Raw genomic sequence first — 14,383 nt, forward strand, 5'->3', positions numbered from 1 at the left:
AAATAATAAATGAAAAGTAATAATAAAATAATTAATAACCTTTAATATAATTTAGTTATTGCTATTGCAAATAAAATATGTCTACAGGCCGACCCTTCTCGGGTGGTTCCAATTTACCGTTAGATAAATGCTATCAGTTATTAATTATTCTCACATTTAATATTTATTTTTTTTTAAGATGTGGGGTGTTTTTTTTTACAATAAATCTTCACAATCTTATCACATTTTACATTTTATATTTTTTTAAATTATTTTTTTTATCAAATATTTATTATATGAATAATGAATAAAAAATTTAAAATAATTAAAAAAGAAAAAATTCAAAAAAATTTGTTTAAAAAATATTAAAAATTTTAAAAAATATGAATAGTGGAGGTTGTATAGTAAAATTTTTTTTTTAATAGGGGTGGGGTAGTGAATTAAATAAGAAGAATTTTTCTTTACGAGAGCTTCAACAAAGTAAACGTAACAGTAAACGTAATCCGAGTACTAAGAAAACGCCATTTCGTTAATTTTTCAAACATTTTTGCAGGAAGAAGTTATAGCTTATCAACTAAACCCAAAAGCTCACTCCTCTATCTTTCTCTCCGCCCTTGCCTGCTCGGAGTCTCTCTCTATTTCTCCCTGAGCTATTCAGAAGCTCAGTCTCCTATGGCGTCAGTTCTGAACAACGTTTCTTCCGTTTGTTTGTCGAATCTCAACTCCAACCGACTTCGAACTCGGCCGCCCGTTTTGACACCGATTTCTGTGTCCTTCACCCGTGAGTTCCTTCAACCATAAATGCTCCGTTTGGTTGCCGAGAAAAACTTAGTAAAATAAATGAAATTTTGGAATCTTAAACTACCGTTTCATATTGATCTCTTTGTCAGATTTTTGAAATTTTAATTCTACTTACTATACTTTTCTTAGCAACCAAAATTCGGCCTTTGGTTCAGTGCTCGAACTTAAGTTGCATGCTTTCTCGATACTGAGAGATTCTGCCAAATTTACAGGAAGGAGACTTACGATTAGAGCAGCGGAGACCGATGCAAACGAAGGTCTTTTGAGCTTCAATGATTTTGTCTTCTTTTTATAAATTTCTGGTTGTCAGCGAGAAATTGAAGTTAATATTAGTAGTTAGGAACTAGTTTCTCCATAAAATAGCAATTGATAATGAGGCAGTGCAAGGTCTTTATGGTAGCTATTATTTGTGTTTTCAGCAGTTAAATCTCAGGCACCAGATAAGGCGCCAGCTGCTAGTGGTTCCAATTTCAACCAGCTTCTCGGCATCAAAGGAGCGGCGCAAGAAACTGTGAGGCGTGAGCTATATATTTTGACGTTAATTTCGTGTTCTCTAGGCATAACTTGAACCGGATCTTGAATGCTAATAGTTCCCATTTCAATTACAAATTTACAACTTTCATGCGGTGACTTGTTCGAGATTTCCACTTTTCAAGTGTAATTATCACGACTTTACTGTAAATTTGTCTAATTTAATTTAGGCTTGGCTTTCTGCATGTACGTAGTGTATATGTATAATGTTATAGGCAACCATTTAAACTGGAGTAGACGTTGTGAACTTGTGATTTATATTTGCAGAATAAATGGAAGATCCGACTTCAACTTACAAAGCCTGTTACTTGGCCTCCACTTGTATGGGGAGTGGTTTGCGGAGCTGCTGCTTCAGGTACCATCTTTGCATACTGCAAAATCAGTAGCATCTTTTGTTAGGAATATTCTAATCCTCGTATTAGGATTTTGTTGGTTTAGCCGTTGTCTTGTCGTCTTTTACTTGTTATTTCCAGTCAGTACAACTTGCAAGCAGACGATATATATGCTTTTCTCTACTAAATATTTCCCCGTCTTGGTACATTCACTTTTCGCATAGTCAGCCATGTGTTTTCCTAACTATCTGTGATAAATCCTGTCAAATTTTAGGCTTAGATCCATTTGCTATCCAAGAATTTTTCAATGCCTAAAATTTCTTATACACAAGACTATGTTTTTAATGTGTCCGTAGTGTGTCTGTGAGTATGCTTTCAATATTTTATTCTTCTGATTCGGTTTTTCTTGACGGCAGGAAATTTTCACTGGAACTTGGAGGATGTTGCCAAATCAATTGCTTGCATGATGATGTCTGGCCCATTTCTAACTGGTTATACACAGGTACAATTCTTGGAGATCTATCATAGGGCTCCACTTCCACTGCACAAGAGCTTCAACTCATCTAATGTAAACTTCTCTGATTGTTCCACGTTTCAGACTCTTAATGATTGGTATGACCGAGAAATTGATGCAATAAATGAACCTTATCGTCCAATTCCTTCGGGAGCTATATCTGAGAGTGAGGCATGTAACTTAACACTTTTTCCCCCCTTTTGGACTTGGCAATCTAATCAATTGCCTTGCATGCACACAAGTATTGCTGCATGGTTCACTTATAATCATTTCCTTCTTTTTTGAAAATATTTCCTCAGGTCATTACACAAATTTGGTTGTTGCTTTTGGGAGGACTTGGCCTTGCTGGTCTTTTAGACATTTGGGTGGGTAATTTTAATGGGTTTTAGTTTTACTAATTATAGAAGTATTGAAGATGAATACCAGTTCCTGAGTCCTTGTTCTTTTTAGGCCGGGCACGACTTCCCTACAGTTTTTTACCTTGCTGTCGGCGGATCCTTACTTTCGTACATATACTCTGCTCCACCTCTAAAGGTGCTTAATTTTTTTGGTCATCCTTTTCAATATGTCAAACCATTCTACTTTCCTTCATGTCTAGTGGAAAATCTGCTTAAACCATGACTGACTTCCAAATCTGGTTGCAGCTGAAACAGAATGGATGGGTTGGAAATTTTGCCCTGGGAGCAAGTTACATTAGTTTGCCCTGGTAAGAGCCTATATTTTACTGCCCTTGCTAATATAAATGTAGACAGACCCAGAGTTGTTAACATATATACTTCTTTCTTTCTTAAACTCATTTTCTATTCTTTTTTTTATCAGTAAATAGGAATTTTATTAAAAATAGGCGAAGCCAAGTTCACGGGACATATACAAGAACCACACCTATGCATGATTGTCTAAAGATACAAGAAAATCATGTACGTTCATGCCATTAAAGTTTGTTACAATTGACCAATGGAATAATGTATGACGAAAAAAAATTTCTAATCTCGTCCATTGTCTGTTCGCGATCCTCAAAACTCCGACCATTCCTCTCCATCCATATGCACCACCATAGGCAAATCGGTATCATCTTTCACATAGCTGCGATTTGAGAGTTACCTCGAATGCCTCTCCAGCTGGCCAAAAAGTCAAACAACCCTTCTTGGCATTATCCAAAGGAGTCCCACTCTAGCAAATATATCATTCCATAAGCTCATGGCTACATCACAATGTAATAATGGTGATCCACAGACTCTCCCATTTTCTTACACATATAACACCAATCCAATACAATGAGTCAGCGTTTCCTTAGATTATCTCAGGTAAGAATCTTCCCTAGTGAAGCTGTCCATACAAAAAAAGAAGCTTTTAGGGGGGCCTCAGTCTTCCATATGTTCTTCCATGGGAATGTTCTTGTAGAGTGTGTCATGAGAGACTTATAGTACTACTATACAGTAAAATTCCCCTTTTTGGATTGTGACCACATAATCTTATCCGCTCTTCCAGTTTCATTTTTCTATTCGTTTATACCTATCAAGAAAAAAGTGTTTAGTTGTAAGTGCTTTTTCACATGGTGCACGTGAGGAGGCCAGGATGTAAATGATGGATCTGAGCAAGTATTCCTTTTGTGATCAAATTGACTTTGAATTGCGATGGTAGTCAATACCAAGGTTTTTCCTCGGGAAAGTTACCACACCGTTTCTGGTTGTCCATTTCTTATAGCTGAGGATTCTTGAACTGGATATTTGTTACTTGTTTCTGGGTTGGATGTCTTTCAGGAAGGAAAGTCATTCAGGTTATAGGTTTAATTCTTCTCGATAGGGTGGCTCAAAAATGTTAATTCAATGCGAGTTTCATACAATGGACTAATAAAAAAAGATCATAACTTCATAATTCTAATTTTTTGGGTGAATAAAGGACTTCCACCATGTTACATAACTAGTTTAAATTCAATCTCTTATTGACAGGTGGGCTGGTCAGGCTTTATTTGGGACACTTACACCAGACATAATTGTTCTGACTCTCTTGTATAGCATAGCCGGGGTAAGGTTTTTGGGAGTGTCTGTTTATGTATGTTAACTATGTGATCCAATAATCAATATTTGATTATTGCTACATCACATTTCAGTTGGGTATTGCCATTGTCAATGACTTCAAAAGTGTTGAAGGAGATAGAGCTTTGGGACTTCAGGTACCTATATTGCCTCTTACGTTTTTGTAGTACAAATTCTTGCTGTGTTAGAAACACTTTATTGCCCATCCTTAGAAGTAGCTGCCACATCCTTATGTATGGTAATGCTCTCTGAACAGTCACTTCCAGTTGCTTTTGGTGCTGAAACTGCTAAATGGATTTGTGTCGGCGCTATCGACATAACTCAGATATCTATAGCAGGTACGTTGTTTTTTACTATTTCTTTAACCATATTTATTTGGTGCTGGTATTATGTTGAAGTTTACCTTCCATTTTCAATAATGAATTGATGATTGCAGGTTATCTGCTTGGGGTTGGTAAACCATACTATGCCTTAGCCTTGCTTGCTTTGATAATACCACAAGTCGTTTTTCAGGTAAAGCCATTACACTTGTTCTCGATTGTAGAAATTTAAGGTTCGGCCTTGAATATTTAGTCCCTTTTTTTCATTCTAGTAAGTCTCAATTCAGGTATATCTTACTGAATTATTTTCTCCTTTGCTTCAAGTTATAATAGGTGCCATTCATGACAAGCATTATGCTGTTCTGATTATAGTGTATACTTATTTACAGTGGCATTTCTTTGTCATTATTTTACAAAATAAGCACTCTGCTAATACCAATTTTGTGCACTGCAGTTTCAGTATTTTCTTAAAGATCCTGTCAAGTATGATGTCAAATATCAGGTACATATTCATCATTGGGTACCGCCAGAATTTTCTGAAATGTGAACATACTGCTAGATCAAGTTCGTTGAGAATATTCCTTTTAATACAAACAACTTTTAGTGGACATGAACTACTAAGTACTAGCAGACAATAGCTGTCTCATTGGTCAGATGCACCAGTAGAGCTTCCAGATTATAGATTCTGATTCTAGTCTATTATGACATGTGTCATAACACGTCCAACCTCCAAAACGATCCAAACAGGTGCTCTATGGGTGACGTATTCAAAATAGTGTGGATTATAAATCCTTCATACTTCAGCATCCTATACTCTCTAGATCTTTCCATGTGGGATTTGGGATCACCTTATGGTACTCCTAGATGTTGTGGCACAACCCAAGCAGGGTTTTTCAACCCAATACTGGTTTGCCCATTTAGGCATTCTGTTAAGCTGGTTATTATCCTTGGCAATATGGACTAAAATATAACTTCTTATATTTATTATTTCAGGCAAGCGCCCAGCCATTTCTTGTGCTAGGTCTTTTGGTGACTGCTCTAGCAACCAGCCATTAGTTTTTATCATGTACCACTTGCTAAATGCCGCAGCAAAGAGAGAAGACATGGATGCAGAGTGAAAAGCCCTCTTAACAGGGGTTAAGGTGTGAAGCTACTCCTATCTAATAGAACAGTTTGTAAGCATGTTGTGCTGATTAAACTATATCAGAGTTTCCTCTTTTCCTCTTTGCCTGAAGAAAGATCAATGTAGGCTTTCCCAGTTTTGCTGCTTCTCTTGTAGCAGAAGGCAGACCTAGAAAGCAGTTGTTGTATATGTGGTGTTTGTTGTACCATTGTTCTTTGTTGATATCCTAATTTGCATTTCACGGATGCCTAAATAATGCAATCTTGATAGTACTCTAAATTCAGTTTTTCATTCAGTTTTGAAATGAGATTTTATCACATTTCTTAACGAGTTCATCCATCCTATCACGGCATTTTGTGGAATTTCAGAATTTAGATTTTTCATTTTCTTAAAGTGTACTTTTTTATATTTCAGATGTGCCTCTTACCGTTGTTCTCCCTAGTCTTCTCTCTTGACCAATAAACTTTCAGATGGATTTCACTCCTGATTCCACTTGTCTGCTATTCTGCTCCGTGAAACAATAAACATGACTTTGGCTGAATGGAAAAACCATAATTCAATCTTGGAACCCATCATGTTGCGGTAATATTCAATGAGTGGGAGAAAATTAGTAGATACCATCTCATGTAATTAAAACTATTTACATAAACACTCATATTTAATTACATGGCATCTAGTGATAGGATAGGAGTACTACGAATTCGTATTTGAGAAGTATTACAGCGTCAAAAAAAATTTACAAAAATAAATTTAAATTGACATGAATTTATGTGATACGTTAGATTTACTTTATAATAAAAATAATTTTACAATCTAACATATCATATCAATGCACATTTATTTTGTTAAACCCTTTTGTGAGTGGGGTATTGAAAAGTTTTGATTTGCAACCCCAAAAAGATTGTTGATATTCGATCTACTTTGGAGGCCAAAAGGCCCAACTGTAATGTTAAAACAAGGTTTTGAAAGAATCGCAACTCACAAGTTAGCTGAAAATCATTTCACCGACTTACCAAAGGCGCATCATTATGATGTTTTGTATCGATTTAGGTTTTCGTTTTTCTTTTTTTTAGTTATGTCATTTACAAGTATAATGTGTAACATATTATTTATTGCAAAAAATCTACTCAACTTCCTACTATTCATACAACCTCCATACTCTACATTATTTTTAATTTTTATTATTTTTTTCTTTTATTAAATATTTATTATATAAATAATGAATAAAAAATTTAAAATAATTTAAAAAGAATAAACTCAAAAAAATATTAAAAATTTAAAAAATTTAAAAAAGTGTGGAGTGTGGAGTGTGGTGGAGGTTGTGTAGCAAAGTTCTATTTATTGTGAGACCCATTATATTTATAAGAAGAATTAAAGTATTAATATATTTTTATATAAATTGATGTGGCGGACTTTCACATGAGTAGTGTATTTGATGTGGCAATAGATACGCTTGCAAATAGATTCATTTATTTTTTAGATGTTTGGAGACTGCATTTAGGTAGTTATTATATGATAAGCATTGTGCATACACGTTAAAGATTGTCAATGCAGACAAGGAGACGAAAAGAAAGTTAGCTTCTGCTATGGAAAGTAAGATAGGCTATAGAGCCAACCGTTACACAGGGGCATTATGATGTGAAGAGGTCAACATCCTAAGATATTATGATGTCCTTTACCATTCTAAAAGCTTCTTGTTTGTTCCAAAAACCAAAAAGTGCAATTATCACTATAACATAGAAAATTACCTTATATGAATTAATGTGGCTTGGGAAAGTAGATTTGATGTATAACAAGAAGTTGTGCTATCTTGTAAGGTGATTTTTTATAACTCTTTATGGACCTATTTTTTTACAATGCCACGTATCACACAAATCATGCCATTTTATAAGGTAGTTCTTTTTTTTTTATTTTTTTACAATTATATTTGTAAGGTAGTTAATTAGGTTTCTGTGAGATTTTTACAGGGAGTACATCCCATGGATGAATCGGGTCTACCGCTAATTTTTTAGTTCATCACTATTAATTGAAAATACGTGGACTAATTACAAGCTCCTACGTGTCAACATTAATTTCTTAAAAAAACCAAAACTATTTAACATAAATTGAAAGACAATTAAAAAAAAAAACCAAGTCAACCCATAATTATGTTTATTTCTCCCCTTTTAGATTTTATCTCGATTTTTGAGTTTTAGAAATTGTTCTCTATTGCAAAAAATGCGTACCGTTTCTCACGGAAGCCATTCGTGAAAAGAGTTTCTCGCTTCTTTAAGTGTAGGAGTCTTTAAAGTAGTCCACTCTGATTTATTCATCACATTCATCACGTTCATAAGACGTAGAAACTGATCTCATAAAAATTTGAGCACGTGGGACACGTAACACCGAAACTTGATGGAAGCTTCGGCTATAAATATAATGTTTGGTCCCCAGACTCACTCATTCAATTCCCTTCAGTCTTACACCATCTAAATAGAGTGAAGAAGAGTTTGGAAGTGCCAAACATCAGTGAGAAATGCAGCAAACTAGTAAATAGCATAAATAATTAGAGGTATTGTTCTTGGCATTAAAAACTATTGAATCTTGTTTCTAAAGTATTATTCTGCATTATAGAATCGTTTTTAATTTTACAAAAAATTATTTTATATTTATTTTAAAAAATTTTGTGCTTGGGCCATGTGTTTTTTTATTAACAGTAGTGGACGGAAAATTCTAAATTTCTCATACTGTAGGCTGTTATTTCTACAAAATTTCATAATAGAATAGAAGTGCTAGGTTTACAGCGAGTATCATAAACGAAAGACTTGCAACATAACGTGATTTAATTTGGTATGTTCACGACCGATTCCTCCACTAGGTAACTTAGGCCTAAGGCCCCTAGTTAAAGAGATCCCAAAAAAAATCTCTCAATCCTTCTAAAGTTAAAAAAAAAAAAAAAAAAAACCTACAATTAAAACATAAAATTGATTAATTTAATAGAGAATATCGACAATATTGAATGGATCATATTTAATTGGAAATATATGTAATTGATTTTTTATATTTATCTTTTTTTTCCTCTCAATACTCGTCTTTTAGTCAACTATCTCTTCCTGTATAGTTTTTCTTTTCTATTGAAACTCACAATCGATCGAGCTTAATTACCAAAAATGTACTCGTTGTAAGTGATTAGTATGCCTTTTATTTATTTTAAATTCTATTATATTTGGAACATGAAGAATATTATGTTTGGGGGGTGAGATGAGAATTTTGTGTTTTGTTTTGAAATTTAAAATATTATGTTTTAATATTATTATTGTTTTGGGATTTGAAAAAGGTGTATTGGGATTTGAAAAAGTTAAATTGTTTATTATATTTTATATAAAGATTTGAAAAAAGTGTAATGATGAGATGAGATGAGATGAGAATTTTGTGTTTTGTTTTGGTTACCAAACCTGCCCTTTATGTCTTGTCTATCTCTTTTTCATTTATTGTGTCCAGGTTGAAACATGAAGAATGATTCCAAATTCTCATATTTTCTCCGTATGATAATAATTTTACATACCATCATTTTAAAGGTACATTTGCTTTCTCCTTATAAAATGTCTTTTTCAATTGTTCATAGAAAGGTTTTCATATAAATCTTTGAAGAAGCAGTAATCCACTTTTTTTTTCCCCCACCAAATACATGGTCGTTTTAGAATATTATTTACAATAATGATCATAATTACTTCTAAAAAGCAATTTGAAAAGTTAAATTTGATAAAATAATCCTACCTAAATCCGATAGAGAATACCTTAGAGCCAGTCGAGCTTAGAAACGCATAAAAATAACCCGTCAATGATGTGATGCCACGTATGAGACACACACATTCACCTGTTATTTTGAGTTGCATACGATGAACGCCTCTAGTTATCATTCTCGTCTCCCCAGGATTCCCCCGGGACTCTTCAGTCTTTGTGTCGTCTTCATCGAATGCATTCGCTTTGTTGACCTAACCCCCCCTAACCCCTCTATAGCATGAAATCAAAGCCCCTCTCAGCCCACCCCCTTTCTGTGACGGCCAATACCCTCTTCTGTGTCGTCTCCCCCCCGTGCCCTCCCTCTCTTCTGTGTGACCTAACCCAAAAAAAAAAAAAAAAAAAAATCGAAGCCCCTCTCAGCCCACCCCCTTTCTGTGACGACCAATACCCATCCATCTCGCAACGGTGGTGGTGAAATTACCCACCCCGTGGAAGCCCCGCGAGTTCGACAGAACCCATCTCGCGACGATGGTGGTGAAATGACCCCATAATTTCGCGACAGAACAGTAAGTAATCTCTCTTATTTCTCTAATCTTCTTTGATTTTCGTTGGAGTGGAGCATGATTTTGGCTGCTGACCATGATTTTCGTTGAGTGGAGCAGTTTTGAGAATGATTTTGTTGAAGAAGAGAGGCTAACCGATCTGTTAGTGTTGTCGTCTGCCGAGCACTTAGTTGAATATACCACAAAATTTGGAACTACGGTGCGGAATGAGTAGGTAATTCATTTATGGAACTCTTCATTTTTACTTAAAGTGATTAAGTTATATAAGCTGTAAGAATGAACGTGGTGGAGAAATTAATTATTTTTTCATTTATAATGTTCATAATTTCAATTGATTTGTCTACTTTTCTTTTCAAATGTTTGGTACTAAAAGTCTATAACCATTGGCGATGAATTTGTTGGGAATATAAATTTCTAACCCAAAAAAGAAATCCATTTTTGCTGATTCTTGCGATTAAGAGCGAAGAACCCAAAAGCTCATAGATTCTCCATTGCTAAGTTTATATCTAATCCGAGTTCCTTTTATAGGGTTGATTTGTTAATATGTCATCTATGCTTATGGAAGTTTCTTCATTATGATGTTTCTCTCTATGTGAACTTCATAATCTGGAATGTGCAATTAGAGTTAAAAAATATTTTTAATTATTTTTTTAGAAGTAACCGAAAATCTTATTGAAAAATGCAAAAGGCATAATCCAAGTGGATGTATACAATAAATAGGAACATAAAAATTTATAGGTGCTATTAAAAAAACAAAGTATTGCTGAAGAAAGTTCTAAGCTCTTCCAAGGTCCGTTCACTTTCCTAAACACTTCCATCATTCCTTTCCCTTCAAATACATCATACTGGACAAATAGGAACCGTCTTCCACACTGCTATGTTTAGGGGCTGCCATAGAACCCCCTCCAGTTTGCAAAGAGGTTTAAATTTTATGATAGTATTGCATATGTCAAAGTAGATCAATATATGATAATATGCTATGGTTTGCCTTGTTTAGCATTCTATGACGGTGTTCTTTTAGATGAACCATGCCACAAGATTTCTAATCATTTAATCATATATCGAATTAGATCATTTTTCTGAGCAATCAGTTTCTAGTGTCATATACTATTCTACATTGCTGAGTTAAATGCGACTTAGCATAGGTTGACAAACATGTTAACAGAAAATAACATCTTATGGTTCTCATTTCAGCTCAAGTTCTTGGACTGCAAGAGGGGAAGACAGAGTACCAATGGAGAGACCATTTTGCTATTGTGGAATTCGAGCGAAACTACGGATTTCTGGAAAAATCAACAGTTTTGGTAGAAAATTTTACAATTGTCCAAATTATAAAAATAAAACACAATGTCGATTTTTTGAATGGATTGATCTTCAAAGTGACCAAAACAACTGTTGTAAGATGACGTTGGAGTTAGTTGAACGAAGGAACGAGAGGGTACTTCATGAACGTGTAGGCATCAAACAATCCAAATTGAAAACAATGGAAAAGAAGTACAAGGGAATGTTGAAAGTGTTGATCATATAATGGCTATTTTTTTTTCCATATTTTGTGTTGTATTTTTTTTGTTGCCAAAGAACGACAATGTGTGTCGGCCAATGCTATAACTAATGTATTGAAAATTCTGTGATTAATGTAATGGTAACTTTTGGACATGTATTGACTGTTTACAATGTATTAGTAAGTTTTGGACATGTATTGAATGTTTGGATGTATTGAATATATTGGTAAAAGCTTATGAATTTAGTTTATGAATGGCTATTTGGAGTTATTGTGCAGCTTGCACATTACGATGGAACATGAATTCCAGTTATTGTTGGGTGTGGTGGTGATGCCATTATATGTGTGCATGTGTGTGTAAATGGAACTTTGTCCAACTGCCAAACATAACCTGCATGAGAAAATGCCCAACTGCCTGTCACTGATCTGCATGAGAAAAAGACCATCAATGACTCCAAACAACACCTTTTTTCCCGATCGATATGGTACAAAATTCCAACTGCCTGTCACTGATATGGGACTCGTTCACACTTCATATCTTGACTACTAGATAATGAAAATGAAAAATAGGAAGAAAAAAAAGACAACACATGCAGCCTATTAATTGTATTGTTTCTCATGTATTCCTGTTTTCACACATATAGGCACTTGAATCATTAATGAATCTGCAAAAACAGGTGGTAAAAATTTTCTGAATCTTTTCCAATTTCCATAATAGTAAAACATAGACCTTTACTCCATATATACATTGCATCATTCTAAATCAATATAATTTCCATACAGAGTGCTACACAATTCTCTCTAGATGCATACAAAAATACTTCTTCACTGCATTCAACTTCTATACAAAAATAAATCACCACTACATTCAAGTTCTCTAGATTCATACAAAAATAAAAGTTGCAATGCTACTCTTCAAAGCTCACAATCCATTGTGTTACTCCCTGTCACAATAAAAATAAACACGGGTTAAATTAACACGGATGAAGTTATTTCATTATGACATGAGAGACGATAAATATTACACATACATAGTATACGATAATTTGCACTAGGAATCCAAATGCTGTGATATGTTCTCAGTTGTTGGCCAAGATCCCTACATAAACAACAACAAAACACAAATTTTTTTAACTTCTTCAATTAAAAACCAAGAAACCAAAAATAATTGCAAAACAATTATACCTTACTGAAGGACAATTGTTTTTAGAATGCCCTTCATTCTTGCAAATACTACAACGCCTTTTCTTTGATGTTTGCATTTCTTTTGGGTTTTTCACTCTCAAAGCTTTGGGAAGACCTTTTTTTGGCACCCGTGGAGGATCCTGGACGGTTTGTGAAAAGTTAAATACAACTTGACTTCTAAGCATTTGATCATTATTGCAAGTATCACATCTATCTGAAAAATGTGTTTCCTGAGTATCAACGTGATCTTCCATTGCAAGTAATTCTTGGTGAACCTTCTCTAGTGCACGAGTGAGGTGATTTTGTTTTGCTTCTGACTGAGATCCAAGTTCGACAATGTCTTAAAGTTGTATCATGGTCTTACTTTTTCTCAGCATAGGTTCATCTAGTGATTGCCGAAATTGCCCTTCAGGGCATGGTATGTCATGAATAGGTCGACTCTTAGCAGTAATAGTCCATCTTTCCAGAACATAATGCTGTGGTAATCTATTTAATTTAGCTTTCTTGCAAAAAATATACAAGATATGCCTACAGAGAATCCCCATAAATTCCCACATATGGCATGTACATGTGGCATGTCCTTCAGTACCCTCCAATGTCACGTGGTACAGAGGTGTTTCTTTACCATAAGCTGCGACTCCATATGTCTTACTCTCACCCTTTTTGGACAACTTTCTTGCTAGGTACAATAGACTATTGAACAGCTCATCCTAAAAGATTATAAAAGACTTTCTTGTATAAACTTTTGCTGCCTCCTCTTCAATTTTAAGAGGTGTCTTCAAAATCGCACGAGTAGATTTCGTCCGCACATCCTTCTCTTTCTCTTTAAAGTAACGTGCATCTAGAGTTTTTTCATACTGATGAACAAAGTCACTAATCATAGTACTTGAACGAACATAGTCTTTAAAGAATTTGTTCATGCTTTCACTCATTTGAGTCGTTGACATACCGGCACAAAATGTTGAATGCAAATAGGCCGGAACCCACTTATCTAGTCGGATGTAGAGATTTTTCAACCAATTATTTTCTCCTAATTCATATTTCACTAATATCGAAGCCCATTCCTCTTCGAATTCATTAGTGGTAATTGTCTCATGGATGCAATGACGAAAATCTTTCTGAAAGTCCGGAAACATGTTATTTACATGGGCCAAGTGTTCGGGAAACTTTTGTAGAATATGCCATAAGCACAACCGATGAGTTGTATTTGGGAGTACCTCTGCAATGGCCTTAGCCATCGCTTTGTCATCGTCTGTAATTATGATTGAAGGGGCACGCCCAAGCATTGCCTCTTGCCATGTTCTCAGTAATCATATATATGATTCGGTTGTTTCATTAACTAACAAAGCACAACCAAACATAATGGTCTGATGATGATGGTTAACTCCTGAAAACGGCACAAATGGCATTTTATAAATGTTGGTCAAGTAGGTGGCATCAAACGTGATAACATCTCCAAAATGTTGGTATGTCGCTCTTGAACGAGCATCAGCCCAAAAACAACTTCCCATACACCCATCCTTATCTATTTGCATGGAGAACACAAATCCAGGTTCTTTGAGTTGTCGTTCCAAAAAATAGGAGTATAACCGTTGCACATCCCCCTCTTCAAATTTTTTTCTCCTTTTGTTTCCCAAGTAATTTTCGACATCATTCCCAATACAACCAACATTGAAGTCACCCCCTGATTCTTTACTCAACACTGACATAATCTTCTTTGTCGGTATACCGGACTCATTCAAAGTCATTATAAGTTTTTTTTGAACGTTAGTAACTCT

The 14,383-nt window shown here is 34.8% G+C and overlaps 1 protein-coding gene across 2 annotated transcripts; it reads left to right on the forward strand.

Annotated features, from left to right (window-relative positions):
- The first annotated feature begins 517 nt into the window (after positions 1 to 517).
- On the forward strand, positions 518 to 5,963 carry LOC108994946 (chlorophyll synthase, chloroplastic-like). Of its 2 annotated transcripts, none has more exons than XM_018970386.2 (15): positions 518 to 760; positions 993 to 1,037; positions 1,200 to 1,291; positions 1,579 to 1,666; positions 2,060 to 2,145; positions 2,242 to 2,328; positions 2,457 to 2,522; positions 2,608 to 2,691; positions 2,802 to 2,863; positions 4,107 to 4,182; positions 4,268 to 4,330; positions 4,450 to 4,531; positions 4,630 to 4,706; positions 4,968 to 5,015; positions 5,507 to 5,963. In XM_018970386.2, the coding sequence occupies exons 1-15, from the start codon at positions 652 to 654 to the stop codon at positions 5,567 to 5,569; spliced, it is 1,128 nt and encodes a 375-aa protein (XP_018825931.1). In that variant the 5' UTR covers positions 518 to 651; the 3' UTR covers positions 5,570 to 5,963. The 2 variants fall into 2 exon arrangements, with proteins under 2 accessions (XP_018825931.1, XP_018825932.1); XM_018970387.2 differs by having other exon boundaries at positions 1,203 to 1,291.
- The last annotated feature ends 8,420 nt before the right edge of the window (positions 5,964 to 14,383 follow it).

Source organism: Juglans regia, chromosome 3 (genome assembly GCF_001411555.2).
Source record: "Juglans regia cultivar Chandler chromosome 3, Walnut 2.0, whole genome shotgun sequence".
NCBI classification, from domain to species: Eukaryota; Viridiplantae; Streptophyta; class Magnoliopsida; order Fagales; family Juglandaceae; genus Juglans; species Juglans regia.